Source organism: Catharus ustulatus, chromosome 3 (genome assembly GCF_009819885.2).
Source record: "Catharus ustulatus isolate bCatUst1 chromosome 3, bCatUst1.pri.v2, whole genome shotgun sequence".
NCBI classification, from domain to species: Eukaryota; Metazoa; Chordata; class Aves; order Passeriformes; family Turdidae; genus Catharus; species Catharus ustulatus.
The window spans coordinates 54,714,814-54,738,163 of record NC_046223.1 but is presented as its reverse complement, the minus strand read 5'-3'; the positions used below and the strand labels follow the sequence as shown (position 1 = coordinate 54,738,163).

At 40.1% G+C, this 23,350-nt stretch overlaps 1 protein-coding gene across 6 annotated transcripts in view; it reads left to right on the top strand.

The window, feature by feature from the left end:
- Positions 1–16,271, top strand: part of PLAGL1 (PLAG1 like zinc finger 1) — a 45,843-nt gene extending 29,572 nt beyond the window's left edge. For all 6 annotated transcript variants that reach the window (XM_033056326.1, XM_033056332.1, XM_033056327.1 and 3 more), the window contains 6 exons: positions 3,761–3,916; positions 4,983–5,095; positions 7,384–7,533; positions 10,880–10,999; positions 12,562–13,058; positions 13,475–16,271. In XM_033056326.1, coding sequence (XP_032912217.1) covers positions 3,761–3,916; positions 4,983–5,095; positions 7,384–7,533; positions 10,880–10,999; positions 12,562–13,058; positions 13,475–14,750 — 2,312 coding nt within the window. In that variant the 3' untranslated portion in view covers positions 14,751–16,271. The remainder of the gene's footprint in view (positions 1–3,760; positions 3,917–4,982; positions 5,096–7,383; positions 7,534–10,879; positions 11,000–12,561; positions 13,059–13,474) is intronic.
- The last annotated feature ends 7,079 nt before the right edge of the window (positions 16,272–23,350 follow it).

The window sequence follows — 23,350 nt, the reverse complement described above, 5'->3', positions numbered from 1 at the left end:
AGTGGGAGCAGAGGTATTCAGGTGCAGGGGTACCAGCTGGGGGTGTCAGGGAGATGTATCCCTCTCTTAGCCCCTCCAACAGTAGTTGGCAAGGGTGAGCACCTTGTCCTCGCAATTGAGGTGGTGGCTGCACACCCAGAACCTGGTCAGAGCCTATACCTGCACCAGGGCTGGCTCTTCTGTACAACTGCCTCCCCAGTGCTGCAGGGAGGTCCAGCAAAATAAAAATCTTAACAGCTACAAGATCTGTTAGCTTGTGCAGTTTTATCTACAGATAGATAAAATGGCACTATTTGGAATTTTTTCAGAACCATTGTGAGGACAGAGGAAGAATGAAGAAGTACCTTCTAGGGGACAATATAGCATTGTTTTTCTAAGGATATAGTGAATGACACAATCTGGTTTTTAACAGCTTGTAAATCCTATAAATCTTGTTTATTTCTTTTTGTTGCCTACTCATCTAAATCACAACAAAGCAGAGGAATGGTGGCAGTTTTACTTTTTCTTGCATGCTTGCACATGACCTCGAATCTATTAATTTTGTTTGTGTAAATAGCATTTAAGGGAGCAACGAAACTGAAAAAGCGTTGAGGTACTAAGGTACCTAGCAAAAAGCAGAAGAAATCTTCTTTGCAGAAAGTGATTTTTCTGACCAAGTGTCTTTCATTTCTAACACTAATATGACCAAGTGTGTGTTGTTTCCATAGCTGGATGTGCCCTATTTCAGAACAGATTAGAGTGTGTTCTGAAGCTGTTGTTGAAAATATATATTTTACTTAATCAGCCAAGTTAAAAAGGTGTATAAAACCTGCGTGAGCTTACAAACTGTGTGCTGTGGTTCTATGGACATTCCTTTGCCAATGGCATCTGTAATTTAGCATTGAAACACGAAGGATCATGACTTGTCCTGTAATTATTTCTGAAGAAGAATGTGAACTGCACTGTTGGTTCTGGGGAGAGAAATTACAAAGACCTCTTCCTTCAGTAGCCCCTAAAGTTGTTCTATTTGCAGTGCTCCAATCCTATTTTTCTGGTACACCTGGCAATTTTTAGAATGCAATAAATTTTCAGTCAAGCTACTAACATGGTGGTGTGGGCTCAAAAATACTGTGTAGTGATGTAATACCAGTATGCTTATTATTAAACAACTTAAGTCATTCTAGTTATCTTCATGACCCATGTAATGAAAGATAGAAAACCTTAGAACATGCTCTGGATATTTCACAGAATTGCAGAATATTCTGAGTTGGAAGGGACCCGCAAGTGTGATCAAGCCAAACTCTTTAAGTGTACAGGGACTGAACCCACAAGCTTGGTGTTGTTAGCACCATGCTCTGACCAACTGATCTAATCTCATATTTCAAGGTGTTGGGCAGCTGTACCAGGTCAGAATCCCAGGGCATGCTAGCAAGGTGCTTAATAGAGCTTCCAGCTCTGCAGGTAGTTTTGTTCAGGGCTAGCTGATGTCTTTGTGCTGCTGTTGAATTGTGCTGCCTAGGGTCTTGTCTGCGGGGCTGCTCCTCTTGGAGGCCCTTGTTCAACACCAGGTTGGATGCAAAGCAGCTCCTGATTTAGAGGAAAGCCTCCCTACTACCCATATGTGAATCATTCAGACCTATGTCTTGGATCTGGAGGACCAAGGAGGGTTAGCGAACAAAGCACTTCTAAAGAATTTGGAGGCTGATTCAAGGGATACCCTTTCCCCCCTGCTTTCCCTTTCCAGCCTTCCTGTGAGCTGCCCACCCTGGAGCCTCGGAGGTGGGCACTGCCCTGGGGCAGCTGGAAGGTTTGCTCAGGAGCTTGCTTGTGATGAATCACAGAGGTATGGCATGGATTGATAAGGTCGTGTACTTTGTGATTAGACACATCCTTCCTCTAACAGCGGTTCTTTGTCTCCATTTTGCTTTTGGTAATGTGTTTCTGCTGTTTGCATACAATGACTCTCCAAGCAGGAGCTGTTTGACTTGAGACAAAGTCACTATTATTCCAAGCATGCTCAGGAAGCCTTCATAATTTTGTTGCCCTCAGAAGGGTGAATTTATCGAAAAGCCAATTAAGCTAAATCACCAAGGAATTTTTTTTTTTTTTTGCATCCTATCTATAAAGGATTTTTAGGTACATAAACAAGTGCATAGGAAGAAAAATCTGCCTGGCAGCTATATTTGTTGGGGTTTTTGTACATTTTAAGTGATGACTGTAGAAGGGCATGCTCTTTATCTATAGCATTATAGAAATAAGTTATCTTTTTCTGCTATTCACAGTGCAGGTGTGCAGCCTGGGAGCCATGGCAAAAGAAAATTTCCATGGTTAACAAATGATTGAAAAATACTGACTGTTGCAGTGCCTGCAAACTGACCAACACACTAATCTATCTCCTCAGCTGGAGTTGATGGAGAGCCCAAAGAACTCTGTAGGAATACTTTAGGCTTATCTGGGGAGGTTTTGGACTAGACTCTCAAGGTGCATGATTTAGTCAAGTGCCTGTTTGTGTTTACAAACAGAAACCTTTTAAGGGTACTCTGAGTATGACATTTATAGTGCTGCAGTGCTTTTTCAAAGACTGTCTCTCCAGGCAGTGTCTCCTGAGCCCTTAATGCCCCTTGGTTATGAGCCCCTGTCTGTGATGAAGCCTTATTCTCCTGCCCCAGTCTCTGCTACAGTGCTCCCTTGGACTCTCTTGGTTGTTCTGGCTCCCCTCCTCTGCTCTGTATTGTCACTTACTGAATAGACTTGCTCAGCAGAGTTTTCAGAAGGAAAACAAAACGAAGTAGTCATGGATGACCGATATCAGCTTTTCTTTTTAACTCAGTCGTAAAGCATTGTTGGCTCACTGGTTTGGTTTCTACTGTCTATAAAAAGGTTTTGTGCAAGAAGTCCCCTTTTTCCCATCGCCCTGTGTGACACCAGTGCTGAGATGACCTTCTGCTGGAAAGTCTCATTGCTCAGTTTTGTCACTGCTCTGTATGAGTTTCCCTGGCAACCAGTTTGCGCTGCACTGAACCAAAAATATCTACCGTGCTGGGGAAAAGTCAGTTTGCAGACATGTATTTCTCTTTAATGAGTTCTCTGGATGGTCTGTGTGTTCAGCCTGCAGATGTCATTATTGGGAACCAACAGCTGGGAGGTGCAGTGTGCCCCTTTTCCTTACTTCCACAGGCAGAGTGGCCTATGAGGAGGCTGCCTCTGCATGATTGTCAACTGAGCTGTGGCTGTAGGACCCATCATGCTCATTTCTCCTGTTACCCTGAGGGTGTTGTCTTCTACTGAGAATGGTCTGTGCAGCAGACACAAAGTCTTCCTTGAATCTCTGCAAATTGCAGAATTTCATAATCACAGAATGGGTGAGGTTGGAAGGGACCAACCTTACCTAAGTTATTGCTAACAACTTTTTCTGCATTTCTGTATGAATATGTGCATCTTACTTTATAGCTGTGCATGCAGTGAAGTCCAGTTTTGCTCCTATTCTAGTCTGTAAAGACACAGTTTGTGATGCCTCCAAATGAGCATATGTATAAATCTTTGGAGGTCAAGACCCAACAATGTGATCAGGAGAGAATGCACAAACTGGAGGTGTCATTTCAAACCTTCCTCATTTAGTTTTGACTTGCAGATAATCTTATCACTACCTAATGCAGAGCACTGATGTGAAGAAAAGCATTTGTAATTCCAGATGTGTTCTCAAGATGACAAAATTAGAAGAGACTAAATTGGAAAGCAGAATTTCATTTTTAGTAACAGGTTCCCTTTTCTGGATTTGTAGGGTGTGAGGATTGCGGTAAAAGCCTTATAGGAGAATGCAAACTCCACGGACCACTCATCAGGGCTAAAGATAGGGTTATTCCCAGCCGAGCCCGTCTCACCCTGCCTCACTACCTCACTTTGAGAGTGTTGGAGCTGAGAGCTGGAAACCAACAGAGTAAGTATTTTAGCTCTTTTTCCCACATTTGAGAAAGAGGAGACAAAAACACTGGCCTGTTTTCACGAGTAACTCAAGGCATAATCATTGGGCATTAGCATTATGAAGACTGTTTTCAGCTGAGCACAGCTAAAGCTTACAGTCAGTTACTGTTTTTTATGACTGATTTCTGGTAACAGACGCATAAACTGATGGCAGGACATTAGCCAGAGCTGGTGTGACATTTAGCTGTGAGCAACCAGTTAGCTCTGTTCAGTCAATCCAAGTTTAATGAATGTTGAATTTGTATCTAATAATAACAGCCATGTGCTACTACCTTTTTTTCTCTTTTCCCCAAGCATGCAAAACAGGAAAGAGTATTAAATGAAAGGTCAGAAACAAAATGGTAAATGGCATCTCTTATCCACCCCCTGCAAACTCAAGGGATCACAGTGGGTTAATTTACCTTTTTGCAGCATTTTTGGTTTATATTATAGAAATACTGTTGCTTCATTCTAAAAGCAAAGCTATTTGAATGCCCAAACATGAACAAAGGAATTATGTTCTTAGTATGCAAATTTCCACAGCTACCTGTGTAAAATTAGTCCTGCCTAGATTGCTTTCAAGAAAGAGAATGACAAGATGCCTACACTGTCACTCCATTGATCTGGCAGTGGAATAACTGGAATGATTAAGAAGGATAATACTGTGTTTTTATAGATTCTCTCCACTCTTATTGGGAGAGAACAACCTCCTAAATTATGCCAAAAAGCAGCGGACTATGATAACATAGTTTGTAGATTGAAGACTATCAACATGTTTGTGTTGCATATTCAGTTTAACATCCTGTCATGGATTTTTGGTACTTTATTATTTGATGTAGTTCCCATTTTAAAAAAATTCAGTACCTATTTACATCCTTTTTAGTTTCTTCACCTTAGAATTATTTACTGGACTTATTTGTCTAGAAAAAGAATCCATGTGTTCTGCACTATTTTGTTTATCTCCATTTTCACAACTGTAAGTATACAAGAAATAGTTTGTGATATCTGTACTAACATTAGACTGTTCTTTGTTTTGTTCACAGTCCTTGGTGTATTTGCAAAGAAAGTAATACAGAAGAGAACACAATTTGGCCCTTATGTTGGTCAACTGTCTACAAAACTGACCTGCTATGATGAGAGCAGGCTAGTCCTGCAGGTAAAAACCCACTGCCTTTCTATGAAGTGCATATGTATCTTTAGTAGCTCATACTTATTTAGGTATTTTAATCAGTCAATTTGCCATCTGTTCTAGTTCATTAATTGTACTTTTGATGAGTAAGTATGAGTGTAAATCACTCATAAATTATTAGGCAGTACAGCACAACCTGAACTACACAAATGTTCCTGTATACTGTGTTTTCTAGAAGTTTGCTTTCCTGCTTTCTACTTTTACCATTTCTAGGGTTTTAGGCCTATCAGTCTAATAGCTCCTGATGAGCTTTTCAGAGACCACGGCTTCTGAACTTACTTCCCAGATGACACAAAAGGATTTGTGCTTTACACCAAACCACTGGGAGATTTAAGTTTGTGCCCTAAGCTAGAGAGTGACAGAATTATGCATTAAGGCACCGACTTAGTAGGGAGAAAACTTAGTAGGGAGAAACAGTGCAGGGATAGGGAACCACTTATTAATTATTTTTAAATGTTATTGTTATTGATTAATAATAATTGTCAATCTATGTATAGGCTTGGACACACAGTGCACTACCTCAGTTTATATAATCAGATTGTTATTTAGGGCTGGTACCTTCTGTTGCTGCACACATACGTACTGACTGTTTCACCTGGACCATGGCACTATTATTTGTACCTTTTCCCAGCAAAAATTGTGGCCTCTCAGGACTAGCCCAGCTTAGACAAATCTACATGGACATCCTTTCCCACAGGAATTCCTTTGGAGTGAGAGTTGATCTCAATCCTCTGGGCCCCAGTCTTTGCATTTTGCTGTCAGGGTAATGGCTGCGCACAGCTCTGTGTTATATGAGAGTCCATGGTCAAACCACAGTCTCTGTGAGACTTCCCAACAGGTCATGGTTCTTCCAGAGTTTGCATTTCATATCAGGCTCTCTCACCCCCAAACAGAGAGACACCAGCAGCAGCTGTCCTGTGACACACTCTGTGTCTTTACTTGAGCTTTTTCCAGAAGCCTGGGACTGGAAAATACTGTGTTGTGAGGAAATACTTCTGAACTTTAGTTTGAGAGCTTCAAAGTAGTAGTAGCTTCAGTAGTTGCTGTAAACTTGATTTGCACATGGAAATCATGGGAATTATCTGCCAGGAAAAATAACAATGTCTGTCTATGGGATTTTCATAGCATGTGGAACAAGAAAAGCTTTGTTCTTCTCTATAACTCAATATCTTCAGTCTTTTGATTAGATACTATTAAAAATGCAGAAAATGTACTTCTCTAACAATGGATGGATGAGCTAAGCACCCAGTTCCTTCCTCTTCACCAAGCCATTGTAAACCACACCCTATCCTCTATCAGTCAGCACCATTTGCTTAAAAGTATACAGTGATAAGCACAGCTCTGGCTGATGAATGGATTGTTTCTTCAGAAGAGGAGATTAGAGTCCCAGATTTCCTACATGACAGCAGTAGCTGCCTTGACTTCTCTGTAGCATGAGTATGTGACCAAACTTGTCCAACAGGCAGGTGCTTTCATCGGAAACGTGATGAAGTTAGATAAAATAGTTCCCAGAAGCAATGAAAATGCAACTTTTTTTTGCAGTTGCTTGCTCAGTTATGTGGTTAGTAGAACAAATACAAATTGTGCTGACATCAGGTGTGCAGCTTTGTCTGTCCACATTCAAGACACTATTGCAGAAAAGCAGCTGTCTTGTTTGAGGTTGGTAGGTTTTGCCTCATAGGGGCATTCTCTTGAAGGAGAATCTAGGAAGAGTGAAGAAAAGGAAAAAGATCTTTCTGGCACAATTGTTCATTTGTATTTGCTTTTGCATTGTTAAGGGGAAAAAGAGAAGACTGTTAAAATGCCATTAGGTTGCATGCTTCCTCTCTGGACTTATTAACACAAGCTATACAATTGTTACATACAAAATATAGTAGCACTGAAGCTTGAGATTATCGAGTGCTCAGGAAGTAGATAAAGGCATAGCGCTTATCTTTCTACCTACCTACATTTAGTTCTTATAATATTATCGTTATGGAACATAAAAATGATGAACTATAAATGGGAAATACATACAAAGGCCTAGAGTTATTTTAGTAGCGGGGTGCTCAGCAGGTATTCGTTCTCCACTTTCTTTTGCACTCATTGTTCATTAAGAGTGATCTATTTCAAAACAACCATGATTTCAAGGGACCTAAGACCAAGACAAAGTAGATAACTGATAACTGTGATTGCAATTTAAAGAAAACTAATGTGCTTCTCTACAGGACTTGGTTTTATCATATTTGTCTACCTGTTCTCCCGCTTTATTTCAGGTATTGAAAGATGGAGGGAAGTACTTTCTGGACACTCCCAATGAGGACTGTGGAAACTGGATGATGTTTGTCCGGCTAGCCCGGAACCAAGAAGAACAGACCCTTGTGGCTTATCAGCACTGTGGAGAAGTATACTTCACAACAGTCAAGGTAGTTAAACCTACATTGCTTCACCTATCATCCAAAGAGAAGTTTATAGACAAAGGTTCTGAAAGACTAACTCTTTTACAATGAAAGATTGATTATATTCTGCCAACTGGATCATTACATACATACCTTTAATGTCATTTAATCCATACTAAAGCAAGCAGTGTATGGGGTTTGTCAGGATAAGGTGTTGTGTACTTGCTGTTGTGGGTAGTGAAGAAATTGAGCCGAGTGAACATAAAATCATTCACAATGACAGTGTTTAAACTGAATGCTTTTAATCCCACGTAGGTATATTCAACAGTGCTTCATTCTGGAAATAACAAACAAATTAATTTCTTTTATTGCATTTCTGGACCCATGTTATTTTCTGAGCACATTGCCCTGTGCTCAGGAGCAAGGTGTTAAGTGAATCTTTATGAACAATTTTCCATGCTCATTAAATCTGAAGACTTAACTGCAAAACTTAGAATACTGCAATGTTGCCATGAAATGATCAGTTTATGTGAGAGATTCTGGACTGCATCTTTGTCTGAAGTCAGAGAACAAGGTATTCTGAGTTTATAAATTAAACTAGAGCATGCAGTCTTGTTTTTTATTGTTTTAGCTGTTTTCTTAGAGTTGGTTTTAATCAGAAATGAATCTTTTGCACACTTAGAAATAAAAATCTATCTGTTGCACATAATGCTTATGTATCATTGTGAGCAACATTTTAAAAAAAATTAGTGAAAAGCAGTTACCATGAATTAAAATCCAGCATTACAGTTTCAAATCCAAGATTGGCATATACTCCTGTAGCATAGTAGTATTTAGAGTTTTTTCTCCATTTTTGTTTCTCCCCCTGCACAGTGAAAAAATTATTTACTGTATATAAATGTCACTCTCTAATGTGATGAGAGAATAACATTTCATACCCTCTAAGTCTTTTATAACAGTGTGGAATATAGTTGATTTTGGGATTAATATCAACATAATAATTAAGAAAAAAAAAGAAAAATGTGAAATATTGTATGCTACTCTGAGACATATTTAGGCTGTGTTTGAGATGCCCATGCAGTCCATGTAATTTGAGATTTCAACTTGATTTGAAAAGCATAATATACTTGTAAAATTGACAGGATTACTATGACTGTATTTGGGAAGCATGAACTTTTCCAAGAAGTAATTGTTATAAACTGCTAACTTGAAGTTTCCATTATAATTTAAATTCTGTTGAACCAGCTCTCTGCTGACTTCAGCAGAACTCTGCACATTGCCATTAATGAAGAGTTGCATCCTATACACTGACACAAAGAGTGTTCTAGGATGAAGCATATGTCTTGGAACCTTTGCTGTGTCATAGGGCATTGAGTTTTATTTCTCCGAAGTCTCAGTATTATTCAGGGTACTGTGGCAACCTGCAGATTTTTTCCTGGTCAATAAATGTGATGGCCTTGTGCTACACTTAGGCACACCCTGCTGGTCATGCTATGAGGCTGGCTTAGGACTGATTCTGAAGATAGTTTCTCAAGACATTTTTAGTAAGTTGTATTAAGATGGGAGTAGGATTGGCTCCTTTCCCCACTGTTTTTACAAATAAATGGGATTTCAGTGATGTGAAACTACAGCCACTAAAGCGGATGTGTAAGTGGCATCCTGACACCACCGTTAGCTTACTTTGTGACCTGATGTCTGCAATCCTTAGAAAGAAGTGCTTTAAAAGGTATAGAATTGTGAGGAAATAAAAATCATCCATGGGTGCTGTTGGTCTCATCCCAGGAGAGCTTCATGTGTACGCTGAACTTCTCTTATTGTCACTGGTGGCACAGAGTAAAAGACAACTTTTAGTGGATATGGATACTGATATTAGAGCTTTTGAATTACTTGACTGTTTCACACACTAATGCACTTGCTCTCCCCCCAAAGTCAGCTTCCCATGAAGGAGATGGCTGCTGGTCCCTAGACCAGAATGCTGGGCAGAAAGTTGTGGCAGTGTCGTGCTATGCAGCTTTTTCTGGGTACCAGTCTCAGGTGTCACAGGCCAAGGTTCCGAGACATCCTTAAGCATTTGCATCATGATGCATGATGAGCCTCCCAGTTAATGGCTCTGCCTCATGTCCTTGTTGACTGGAGAATTCAGGACAGACTATTTCTATTTAGGCCAGGTGTTATCAAAACGTACACCCAGCCCATACTGGTTGTAGCTAGCAGACAAGCTTGTGCTTGCAAGTTCAAATTCAGTTTTCAGTGTTAAACCCACAATTTACCCCTCACCTGTCTGCGTTCACAATCTACACTGTCTTTTCCCTATCATGCTTATCCCACTGATATTACAAGATTAATGGATTTTGTGATGTCACATTTTTGGGACTAAGACTCAGCTGCTCTCTTTCTGGGCTAGTTTGTTGTTTTGTTTGTTTTTCTTTTTGGTGGCACGAGTTTATCTTAGTTAAAATAAAACTACAAGTACAGTGCAGTTTGGCTCCACCCCTGTTGCAGGAATGTTGTTTTTTATTGTAGATGAAGAAAATTGTGTACAGGGTCAGGAAGTCATAGAAATCATGACCCCAAAGTTTAGTTTTCTCCTTTTCATTTAAAGAACTAATAGATCTTTAGCCAGTGAGTGTAATCACCCCTCTCTTTTTCTATTTGCTATATTATTGACTGAAAGTATTTGTCAGAAGAGGTCATAGTCCAGTCTGAGGAGAGATTTGGGCAAGCATGACTGGATGGGAGACTGCAGATTATGGGCTCCCTTAATCCTGTGGGGGAAGGCTTCAGTGGAAGGAGGGCAGAGTTGCAATAAAGCATGCTCACAGCAAGTCTGACACATTAGAGCCAGCGCATGGAAAGGCGCCAGTTTGCCTTGCAGTCCACATGTTGATCAGCTCTGCACCCAAGCTCAGTGTGACATATCCAAGAGCCATCCAAGATCTTGTGCATTCACCATGCATTTTTCCATTGCCTGTGCCCTATAGTTAAGTGTTGTGTCCAGTGGACTTCCAGACGTAAAGGAATGGGCATGGGATATTGCTTGGAAAGACTGCTGGATGTCTGAACATCACAGACAAATACATCTTACTGAGCAAAGGTTATGAGGATTGAGGCATCCCTCCTGCTACAGGGGCACCCCCTGCCCCAGATCTCTCCATACACAATTCCACTTTTTGACACAGAAAGTGTCAAACCCTACTGGGCAGTAATGCTCAGAAAGTGCTTGAATCTTGAAACTAAGTTACAGAGTCAAAAAAGGGAGTTTTACTGCCCCTGCAGTCAAACTGGATTTGCCCTGCCTCTCCTATCTTTCTTGTTGTTTCATTTAGAAAAATTTACACTAGTAAACATGTGCTGGTTTTTTTTCCATTCACAGCCAATTGAACCCCACACAGAATTGAAAGTATGGTATGCTGCCGATTATGCCAAATTTATGGAAGCTTCTGCAGTCTTCATTAAAGAAGAATCAGATGTCTCTCCTTTGCCTTCAGTAGCAGTAAGTACCCCTACTGTGCACTGAAGCCATCACTTGACATAGTAAATTATGTTTATTTACATGTTTTCTCTGTTTATGTAACTCTAGTAATGCAAGTGTAGACCATACAGTACCTTTAGCAATTTTAGCCAAGCAGCTACTCAGAGAAAGATTGTTCTTTCTGTCCTGTGTTTGTAATCCAATGGAGCTATCAGATATAGTCAGAAGCAAGTGCATCACTTGATGTATTGAAAAGACTTAAGATGGGGACTAATTTGTGGATAATCAAGCTGTCCAGCCTCAGACTTTTTTCACCATTTCACCTTCTTTTGCTCTGGCTAATTGGCCAAAGTACCTGCTAATTATTTCAGTCTTTCCTGAAGTAATCCTTTCAGTAATCCTTCTCTACTAATTCAAGTACCTTCCCCTCTGTATCATAACAGAAATCCTTAAACTGCTAGGTAAAAGTTTGTTAAGTGATCGAAACATAGCTGTGAAAATCAATTCTTAATCTAGAAAGAATGTGAAACGGGGAATACAAACGAACCAGAAATTCATATTCCAAGGCAGTTTATGAGGCCTCCAGAATATTCCCCAGAAGGAAGGTGTGGGAGAGCCACAGCATCAGACACAAGTCTTAGCAGAGAGGAGGGTTCAGTCTGGAAATAAAGATGGAGTGAATACAGCCTCACCATGCTCTCTAGAGCAAGCTAGCCCAAGAGCAAGGGAAAAGAAGGACAGTTTGAGAAGCTTACATAAAAGATAGATGGAGTTGAGGATATACCTGAGGATATGGTCATGCATTAATTGGAAGTACATTTCATCCATGATTGGAGTTTTTTGGTAATAGTTTTTCATCAGAATTTTTATAATATCAGTATTTTAAGTGGATTCAACTGAATCCAGTAGAGCTCATTTCCATTGTAGTAATACTTCCAAATAATACACTGTTTGCACAAGACAAAAAAAAAGACTTTAAGTGAGGATAAATTTGAGATCCCTAAACCTAAGGTGTTTCTTATGCAGTTAATGAAAGTCCAATGCCAAATGTCAGGCTAAGTGAGGAAGTCTCTCCTGGAGCCATTGACCATTGCTGTATGGTAAAGCATGGAGCTGGCCCAAGACACAAGGAAATCTGTATGACTAAACTACATTTTTGCATGGAAACCCATTCAATTTTTGGGTGGCTGGAATAGCAGATAAACTGTGTCAGTCCAAGGATAAAGTACAATTTACAACTGGTTTTATCAGTAATATCATAAATGCAACAAATGTAGAGACTTTGAAATTCAGTAAGCACAGATAAATAAAGTTGAAGGACTCTGGACTGTTACAGTAAATGCTAAACAAAAACATGTAAATAAATAACAAAATAAATATTTAGCCAACCTTACTTTTCCTTTGAGTTTTTACTCCTAGAAAGGATCTATTGCCAGTTGAACAACTAGGTGGTAGCACATGGAAGTAAATATCACCAAAGACAATGATGGGTCTTAGAAAAGCACAGGAGAGGATGAGTGAGAAGAATATGACCTTTCCTTAGAATGGTTAGTAAGAAAGACCTGTCTCTATTCTCATTGCAGAAAGAGCCCGTTGACTCTTGGATATGCTCCAGCTGTGGCAGCACTTTTGCAACTTTTGCTCTGCTGGAATCTCACCAGTGCATCCATAAAGACCGAGTCCTTCCTACGAGGTTCAGGCCGCCAAATAAGTTGGGACCTGTAAAAGCAAAAAGCAAACTCAAAGGGAAACTGAGAGGAGCATCATTAGGCAAAAGCATTACTCAATGCTTTGGGACCATTTCCTGTTCCTCTACTGCAAAGTTCAGCTGTGCCAGCTCAGGAAGCACTTGCAGTGCTCTCGTGAGGTTTATACCTAAATGGAGAAATGGTCGGTCTTCACTGCTGAAGGGAAAAGAAGTGAAGCAGCCAGATAGTTATCCCTGCCGACTCTGTGGGAAGATATTTGATTCCATTGACAAGCTCACGGTCCACACTTATGCGCACAAAGGGGAGCGTCCCTACAAGTGTTCACAGCACGGATGCACAAAAGCCTTCATTTCCAAATATAAACTGCTCAGGTACAGCTCTGAAAGGCATTCCTTTTCTTCTGGGTGTGTGTGGGGGGGAAAAAAGAGATCTTTTCCTTTGGGGTGTTCTAGTGACAGTTAATCCTGGAGGTCGAGTTTTTATTATTACTGTTTTTTGACAGAATTGGGAAAACTAGTCTCCCTTAATTATGGTGGCTGTGCAAAAAAGATGATATTGAGCACTTTTATGCTTTATGATTAACTCTATGCTTTATGATTAACCCTTTCCTCCCCTCACCCCCCTCCCCAAATTTAGGCTTTTACTAATAACCTGAGAAGTTGTGAGAATGCCTTCCATCGAGAATTTCAGTGTTTTCAAGTTTTGAGGCTGCAAGAGTAAACGTACTAGAATAAATATGAACACAAATAACTTTTTGTGTGTATGTTCTGTTTTTTTTTTCTCTTAGGCACTCAGCCACTCATTCTCCACAGAAATCTCACCAGTGTGGCTACTGTGAGAAGACCTTTCACAGGAAAGACCATCTAAAGAATCACCTTCAGACTCATGACCCCAACAAGATGGCCTTCAAGTGTGAAGAGTGTGGCAAGAAGTACAACACCAAGCTAGGTTATAAGAGACACTTGGCTCTTCATGCTGCCACCAGCGGGGACCTCACCTGTAGGGTGTGTGCCCAAGAGTTTGGTGGCACTGAGGTTCTGTTGGAGCACCTCAAAAGTCACGCAGGGAAACCGACTGGCAACATGAAGGAAAAGAAACATAAGTGCGACCACTGTGAGCGTCACTTCTATACCCGCAAAGATGTGCGACGTCACATGGTGGTTCACACGGGCTGCAAAGACTTCCTGTGCCAGTTCTGTGCCCAGAGGTTTGGACGGAAGGACCATTTGACACGCCATACTAGGAAGACTCATCCGCAAGAACTGCTGAAGAGCAGGTTGCAGAATGGTGACTCAGTGGGTCTACTTGACCAGCTCTTTTCCTACAGACTGAAGGAAGATGCCAGCATGCTGTCCCCTCTTCCTGAAAGTGTCCCCATGCCAAATGGGATTGTGAATAGTTCAGAAACAGAGGAATACAGCTGTTCCCATCTTCATTCCCAGCCAAGCTTACAAACTGCTCTTCCTCTTGAGTCCTCTCCTCACTTGCAAAGGATGGGCTGTGCAGACAGCCTCCCAGCTGTCCCTCCCACACCATGTTCAGCAGCTGTCCCTATCAACCTGAACCTTCATCAGCCTAACAAATACGACCTTAGTTCTACCTCATTTGCCGCAGGATCCCTCAAGAATCTACCGATAAAAGTGGATGTTAAAGGTTACAACGTGCATCTTCTCGAGGACCTGCCATTACCAGAACCTCAGTCTCTCCACAAAATCAGCATGGAAGAAGCTTCCTCAGGGCCTGTAGGGGATACTAACAAGTACCCAGTGCACAAAGAGACAGAGGCAGCAGCTGAAACTGCAAGCCTGCCTTTCATGGATCTCACTCATGTGATGGGTTTCTGGCAGCTCCCACCAGGTGACAACCAGAACACTATTGGGGACATCACAATGCCATTTGGCTCAGAGGAACCATCACACAGGCTGAATGGCCTTGGCCAACAGCAAAGTCTTCAGCTAGCCACTGGTGGGATGGCCATAAACCAGCTGCATCATCTTCCTCGCTCCTTTCCGTCCACTACAAATTCTGTAACATTGCCTCACTTTCACCATGCCTTCAAGTAACCATCACCCTGAGTGGGTTTTTTTCCCTTTTTTTTTAAAGATCCTTGCTTAAATCTATTAGGACCGGGGTGGTTTTGTTTTTGTTTTGTTTTGTTTGAAGAAAAACTGCCCCAGCTGTTTTCAAAGCACGTTATGAACATGGTCGTTGAATTCAGGATGTTAATAAACAAGAAGCTCTATTTTTCATACTATTAGTTTTTTAGCATATGACAACAGTAGAACTAACACATTTCCCTCATCTCCCTCTATATTCTTGTTTCTTTTCATGAAAACAACTGAATGACTATTTTCAATGACAGCTAAGTATCATAACAGGCACAATAAAACTATGACTGCTGCAATAGGAGAAATACGGTTAGGGTGAATGGGAAGAGGGAGGAAATCACAAAGAAATCAATTTAATGAACCATAAATCACAGCAAATTTGTACACATGGAAAATGTAACAAACGATTTATCAACATTAGGTAGATTTTTGTAAAGCACTTCATTAATGAACTTTACTAATCCTTAATTTAAATCAGAATCATTCCAAGAGTAAATCTTACGTCCTTGTTTCACTTTTTTCTATGAAGGTCATCACTGTTATGATTATGTTAAACTAGATTTTGTTTTCTGGCAGGCAGTTCAGTTGTGTGCCTCTGCTGCCTTTTTCCTAGGGCTGAAAATAACTACCACTTCTGAACGACTGTGTACGAACTGCTGTCTTGGATACATGCAGTTCTCAGAATGGAAAGTGAATTGTCTCAAGTTAGAACATTCATTTTCATTTAGAGCTGGATCTGTCAAGACAGCAGACTCTTCTCTCTCTCTCTCTCTCTGATAAAGCACTTGTACATTTCCTTAAATTTAAGCTTAAGGTATCCCATTGGGTCAATGGCTTGATTAATTTAACACTTAATAAAAAATAATGCATCCTACCTAAGGGGCCTTTATTCACCTTTTGTTGATAAAAATGGTTATTGTTTAGTCTGGGAAATAATTAGTAATTGTAACTATCTGAAAATATGGGTTTTCACAGAAATCCAACCCTGGCACAGGGGAGCCTGGGCCCAAGCAGGACCCTGTGGAGCCAGGGGCAGGTCCATGAACAGAGAAGCTGTGGTGGTGAGCTGACACTGACCCCTGTTCAAAACCAGGTTCTGAACCTGCCTTGGAAGTGTCAAATGTGTGATAATGGTTGAGGCCATTTTACTCACAGGAGGTCTGCTCAGAAACATTGGAACTGCTGCAATTAGACTCTGGCCTTTGTTTCTTGCAGACTAGAACTACAGAGACTTCTGTTTGTTTCCTGGAGTGAATTGTCCATGAGCAATTCCTGTGGACAGTGTGTTGGTGTAACAGTCCTATCACCTCATGCATGAACAAGCAGAAATTGTAAAAATCACATTTTCCTTAGATGACATTATCAAACAAAGAAACTCTTTGCTATTTACTTTGTTGCCTAACCCATATTTGCAAAAAAAAAAAAAATTATTTTAGTGGATGGCTTAGTTACTAATGGATTCTGTTTCATCTAAAACAGACACACAGAATTTCTGAATCTGAGTAAATTCTCAAACCCCAAGAACTACTCTTCTATTATATCCAAAGTGAGTTGATAGTACCCAATGCTCATTACTAATATAATGTGGAGCAAGCATATTCTCTTCTCCCTTGTTAATCACAGGAATATTTCCAGAGAGCTTCAAATAAAAAATCATTTTTAAATGATTGCTGTTTTGCTGTTACTGAGCTATAAATCATTGTCACTGTGCAATGCCACTGAATATTCTTACAAGTTGATCAGTGCTTGAATTAAGGATTGTCTTATTGCAGTTCATGAGAATACGTTCTGCAGATGCAGTGCTATTTTTTGTTATGAAAATTTTTTGCATAGGACAAACCAAAAGGAATTTTAAGGTCATTCCTGTAACGAAAACAGCAGGAGAACAGGTACTGCACAGTCGTGACCAGTGAGTAGTTATTTAAATTATGAGTTCCGGAGTAGGGAAAAGGTTGCAAACAGTGTTATATGCATTTTCTACAGCTGGGCTTGTATTTTCATCTGGACTTGGAAAGGGGTGTGTGTGTGTGTATTCACTTAACTGTATTTTATTCCTCATTTGCGCAAATTGTATTCACTTGGCTTCAAGCAAGCTTATGTATTTGTAAAAAACCCAACAAACTAAAGTACAACAAAAAATTCTTTGCTACAAAACAAAATTTTGTAGCACTACCTGATCATACACATTTTGTCATTTTGGTTTGTGTTTTTTAAGAGGTGTCAGTAAATACTAAAATACTAAGCATGTCCTTTCAGCTGCTCTTTCAGCCCCTGGAGCAAGGTACATGAGTTCTGGGCTGCCAAGAGAGGTGCTGCTGCCTGATCTCAGCCTCTTTCAAGATATGGAACAATTATAAGCATTTCTTGCAAATACATACGTAAATACAGGTTAAAGACTGTCTCATTCAAATAAAAAAGAAAATACCCACTTTTGATGCATTTTAAAATACTTTAAAAGCACACAGTTATGGTATCTGCAAATAAAACACAGAAGCAAAATTTAAATGTGCAATGCTGCTTAAACCCATCAGCGCAATTTTCTTTTTCCATATTCTTGACATCATAAATGTAGCTGAAGCTAAGGATGTCCCATGACAATGAAAGGCAAATTATTTCAAAATGTGAGAAGTGGATGTAAGGGCAGAGAACTACCATGGAGAAGGTAGGATAGGCCATGGCACAGCAGCTAAGAGGTGGGACAGAAAGATCTGGGAGATCTTAGTATATTTTACTTCACATTCAAATAGAGATAAAAATACTCTTTATCTGAACTTTGCTTGAAAACCTGTAGAAGCAAACAGTTTGTGGTAAATAAACAACAGAATTGCTGTAATCAAATCATACTGTAAAAGAACAAAATTTAGTAAACATTTGGTCTCATAAAAAAAAGTATTCTTTTTATGAAAGAAGAAAAAAAGACCTGCTGAAAATAATGTCAAGAAGCTAAAATCAGGGTACTGCAGGGGATGCAAAAGACTGCATTCTCTATGTAAACCAATTAGAACTATTGCTAAGCTCCCAACCTCTATCAGAAACCAAGCTCATTTCTTTTTCCTTCAGTTTTATTTACCAACTTTTCCTGTTGGAACTTTCCATTTTCGTAGTCAATGCGTTGCTGTTACTTTCCGAGAGTTTCTCATAGCCAGTCTGAACTGGGATGGTACATTCTGTGTAGTAAGGATTGGTTCATTTCTAGTGGAATGTTTGAAATGCTTTTCCTCAATACACCATTCCTGCTCTTATATATATATATATCTGTATGTATATATATATATCTGTATTTTTTTTTTTTAAGATGCTGGAAGCTAAGCTGTGAAGTCCTACACTTCTACACACAGATAGAAGATAATGGGGACACACACACAACAACAAATACAGTAAAACTCACTCTAAATTTGAGGATTCATTTATTTGGTTGTTAAAGAAAGCAACTGTGGTAACATTGCACAGTATAACAGTATAGTCTGGAATGGGTAATGGGGTATTTTCCCTCTTCTTCCTGGACTGAAAGAAAGGCTAAGCAGCACTACTTTAATAAATTTGGGCTAATGTCATGCCCACTTTTTCTAACTCTAGGAGTTACAATTGCTTCAGTGTCATCCTTTCTGTATCCATCTAATCACTATTAGCTAGAGTCTAAGTAGTTTAATTAAACTCTTTAAAGTATAGTGTTTATTACTGCTGTGTCCAACTACTTTTCATCTTCATTTACTTAATGAGCATTTAATAGGTAAGGAAATTCCTTATGGATTTTAATTGAAAGCCTTAATGAAAATTATTGGGCTAAAAAGCCCCTACTTGCTTCACCACTGAAAGTTTATGCAAGGTGATCCAAGGCTGATCAAGTGACCAAAAAATAAGAAGGGATATACCTCTACAACATTTCTTTTTGATCAGTTTTTAAAAGTAATTAAAGTATTTAATACAAGAATGAGATTTCATTTTAGTTTGAACTCAAAGTGCTTGAAGAGATGCACAGTATATGTGGCCATTTCTCATGTACCACTATCATTTATTGTTTACTGGAAGATTCTATTAAATATTCACATGAAGTTTCACAATGTTCACTTGTCTTTTTCAGTGTATCAAAGCATTAGGGGAAAGAAAATCACATGGTACTGGATCTTCCTACCTTTTGTTAAAACCATTTAATGAACCACTGGTAATGTCCACCCCTCTAGGCAATCATTTAATTACAGTAATTACACGATTATAAGCTGCACCATTTTGACTAAAATTTTGGTCTGAACCCAGAAGTGTGGTTTATAATCAGGTGTGGCTTATATATGGACAAAGAACGCAAAGTTGCTGTTTTAGTTTGGAGGGCAGGTGTCTGCTGAGAAATGCGGGAACTTCTCTTTGAAATGGAGAATGTAAACTCGCTCCCTCCAAATCATTATAATTTTGAAATCAAGGGGCTTTCAGGCAAAGATGTGGGAATTAGGAATAACAGTTCTTTTCTAGGGAAATTAAAATAGAAATACACTACTACAAAGAAACAAACTCCAAACCCTGACAAAGTCAGAGTACAACCTGACACCCCATCAGGCAGGGTGTTGGTAGCAGTCCCATTAAATGGTGGCTGCATCCTCCTGCAGTGACAGATGTGGCTCAGTTGGAGCAGTGCTCCTGTACAAGGTGCAGTTTCCCTCCGGAGCTCCAGTGATGATGTGGAGAAATCCAGTTTTCCTCTGGAGTCCAGTGGAGAAAGGGGCTACCTTAGTGTCCCAAAACCTCTGTTTTTATCTTGGTAAGAAATGTTGGGCTCTTCCCCCTGGCTGGAGCAACTTCCAATGGGATGAAGTAATTTTATCAGCCACACAGTGGGACTCAATGGGCCATTAGCAGAAAATGACTCACTGGAGGAAGGATTGGTTGTGAAAAGATAAAGAACAATGCCCTGCCTGGTTTCAATGGATGGCCCATTAGCAGAGTATCTCCCACAGAGATAAGGATCACTGCCCCCACCCTCGACAGATGGTGATAGAACAGATACCTTTTATCACACTCTGTATTGTAACGTGCGGCTTATAATCAGGTGCGGCTTATGTATGGACAAAGAATGAAAAGTTGCCGACACCCGGAAGTGCGGCTTATAATCAGGTGCAGCTTATAATCATGAAATTACTGTAAATCTTGGCACGGGATGCAAATAATCTCACAACTTTAAAAAGGATAGCATAATGAGATTTGTAGCCTAGAGAGAAAAAATTCTAACCAAGCCTGAGCCAATGAATTGCAGTTTGCTTATTTTATTGGTAGCTGTCTCATTTCAGGGGGAATTGATGTTGAAAATTGTGTTGCTTAAGATATTCCATAATGTGTCCGAAGAAAGCCTTAACACATCCTTGCTGACCACTCTTTTCTTCTGTTGTCCGTTTGTGGTCTAAAAGCAACAACAAGCCATGTACTTGCTATTTCTTATTATAGAAAGAGCTTTTATATTTTACTCTATTTTCTCTAAGAAGATGAAACCTGTATTTGTGGGAAGGTGATGGAGCAGCTCATCCTGGAAACCATTTCCAGGCACATTAAGGATGAGACCATTTATTTGCACCACTCAAAGCCAGTTTCTCACATCTTTCTCAGCTAAAAAGTGCTCTTGGGTAGCACTGAAACTGATTTCTCACCTGCTCAAAGTGCTCTGTAAAGCACCTGGCAAAGTTCAAGTTTTACAGAAAATGCAGCAGCAGTTGCCAGCACCCAGCATATGCAAGCTCACCTAGACCAGTCTTTTTCCCAGTTCCACTGTCCTCTGTTTTAGATGTGAGTGTGGATGTCTGTCCCAGGGACGCGCTGTGGGCAATGGCTGTCCCAAGCCTCTGTGAGCTGGCTGCAACTACAACCCCGGTGATACCTGGACTTGACAGTATCTCTAGGGAAAGGAGGTGTAAGCCTGTCAAGCCCTAGGTTTCAGAGTTCAGTGGCTAAACCCTGAGAATGGTGATGGCATCAACAAATCCCTGTTGGTGGTCTGCAAGACCATGTGTGATAACCACAGAAGTTACTATGCTGTTAACATAGTCCCAGGTAGATAGTCCCAGGTAGTAGAGATGACACCAGTGGGTACTGACAGCAGTTTTCCTGTAGCTGACAAAGTCAGGGAGGTAGGTAGAGCTGATGATGGCACTGTGGACTGGACACTCCCATGCCCATTGCAGTCTTCCCCACAGCTGAAGGATCCAGCCACTGACCAGCAGCAACCAAGGACAGTAAAACTGCACACAGAAGAGCCCTGCAACAACTTTGACTGTGAGTCTCTGACTCATTCTAACAGGAACTGTTTTGTGCACATTCCTTTTCATCCTGTGCTTCATCTCTCACATGCTTCTCTCCCAGGCTGCTGAAAATAACCTTGCCAGCTACAGGGAATCATTCTTGGCTACATTTCCTGCTAAGAACTCATGTTCTGCAGTTGTATACATTTCAGAGGGGTGCAAGATGCTGGCCATCTGAGCTATCCTCTTGAGCAACAGCGCCTTAAACAGCCACCTTAAACAGGGGCTGGAAAGGCTTCTTGCTGCTCTGATATGGCTTGGGATGTCCAGAGACGGGAATCCCACTGACTGCATGGTCTGAAGAGCAGGAGCACCAAACATCAGGATCTGGGAAATGAAACGTTGAGGAGAAGGAAGTACCTCCACACTGTCATCCTGACATAGTTGTTACTGAAATGAATGCTGGCATCTTCCACACTTGGACAATGGAAGCACATTGTACGTGAACAATATCTGCTGGAGAGGTTTGCACTATCGAGTAGCAAATCCTCTTGAGATGTCTGTTACAGCAGAGCACAGCCACTGCCTACTTGGGATAGGGCTGTTCCAAATCAAAGAACATTCAACACCGAAATTAATATTCTAAGCTGCCTATACTGGGGTGCTGAGGAGCTCTGCAACTGGTTTCAGTGAAATTGATTGCTTCAATTAATACAAGGGAGCTCATACTGCAAACACTGCAACAGGATATTCTATATAACAAAGCCAAGCAAGTTCTTTTTACATTCTAATATTGAAATTAAAAATAATAATTTCTTACCCAGACTTTACTGAAGAATTTTTCACAGCAGATACACCCATAGATTTCCCTGTTTTCTTCAGTATTTCTGAAGAGGTCTCTGCAGATCATTATTTTTGAAATTTACTTGCCATAAAACATGATAATCGACATAAATTCTCAAACCTCAGAAATGTAGGGATCAAAGATACTGCTACAAGGAGCAGTATGTATTATTATTCAGAGGTTATACTACATATAACCTTTAAAATAACTTCTAAAAATATCTTCTAAACAAAGACTATACAAGTCATGATTACAAGTAGCAATGGGTTCTAGGGAACATATGTGTTATCCTGCTTAGAGGGAACCATTTTAGTGAAGTAGTGATGTTAGTTTTAAGGCTGAATCAACAAGGGCTTTTGGAATAAATAACACACACAGCTTCATATCTCATCTAAATGGACTTAGGTAAAAAGGATGGAATAAATCTTAAAGCTGAAGATTAAAGATTATGAAATTCTTTATGAGCAAAGAGAAACTCAAAGCCAGACTGTATACTTTAGGTCTATATAGATACTTCCGTTTGAGGACCTCTAACTGAAAATGCATTTGAAAATGCATTTTGAGTCCCTCCCGAGGACTCAAATTAAAATCTCAGTGCCTAGAGACCACACAGTGCATCAAGATAATGAACAGGAAAGCCATTCACTATCAACAAGAACATCCACCTGGAAATTTTTCTCCTTTCTCATTTATAGCAAGAAGTGTACTATGAGTAAAATGAGTTTAGGATTTCATGTCAGGACTTGCAAAAAATGCCCAGCAAAAAAAAGTCAAACTTTATAATTCTACATTATTCTATCAGAAAACTGGATTCCAAAGCCTAGGATCTGCTTTAAAAATGCCTCCCTCACCTCAAATACCTCAGGGTTTGTTATAAGAAAAACATAAATATAACTAAATGAAGTCTTTGCCTGGCTTATGTTTGGGTTTTTGTACTTTTTCCAGAAGTGATAACACAGCAGGTGTTAATGTTGGAGTTTTTCTCTCAGTCAATGGTTGGTTGCCCTAGTAAAAAAAGATGGACAGACATCACTCAACTCTATCAAGGAGCTTATAGACCCTAGTGAAAACTGCAAATTGCTTTTGAAGTGGTGCTAGGAAGGAGCAGGCCAAAGGTCTACCCTCTCACATTTGCAAGCCATTTTCCCTGCTTCAAATAGGTGAAAGAATATTAACATTTTTCAACATCTTAAAAAAAAAACTAAAACAAAATCCCCCCAAACCAGCAGTACTCTACTAAAGAAACTGTTTATATTATTCTCTTTGCTATAACAAAACAAGATCTCACTTCAAGACACTGATGATTAGCTCTACTTTTCTGATTCCCCCAAGGAGCTCTGCCCTTTGGCCTTGTGTGTAGTGACCAGGGAATAGCAAACCTTCCAACAGCAGGGAGCCCTAAAGAACAGGAAGAGCTTTCTCAATGTACTGCAAAAGCTGCCAGTTTTCTGATTCTCTACATCTGTTACCCTGGAATGTAACTGCAAAAGAAT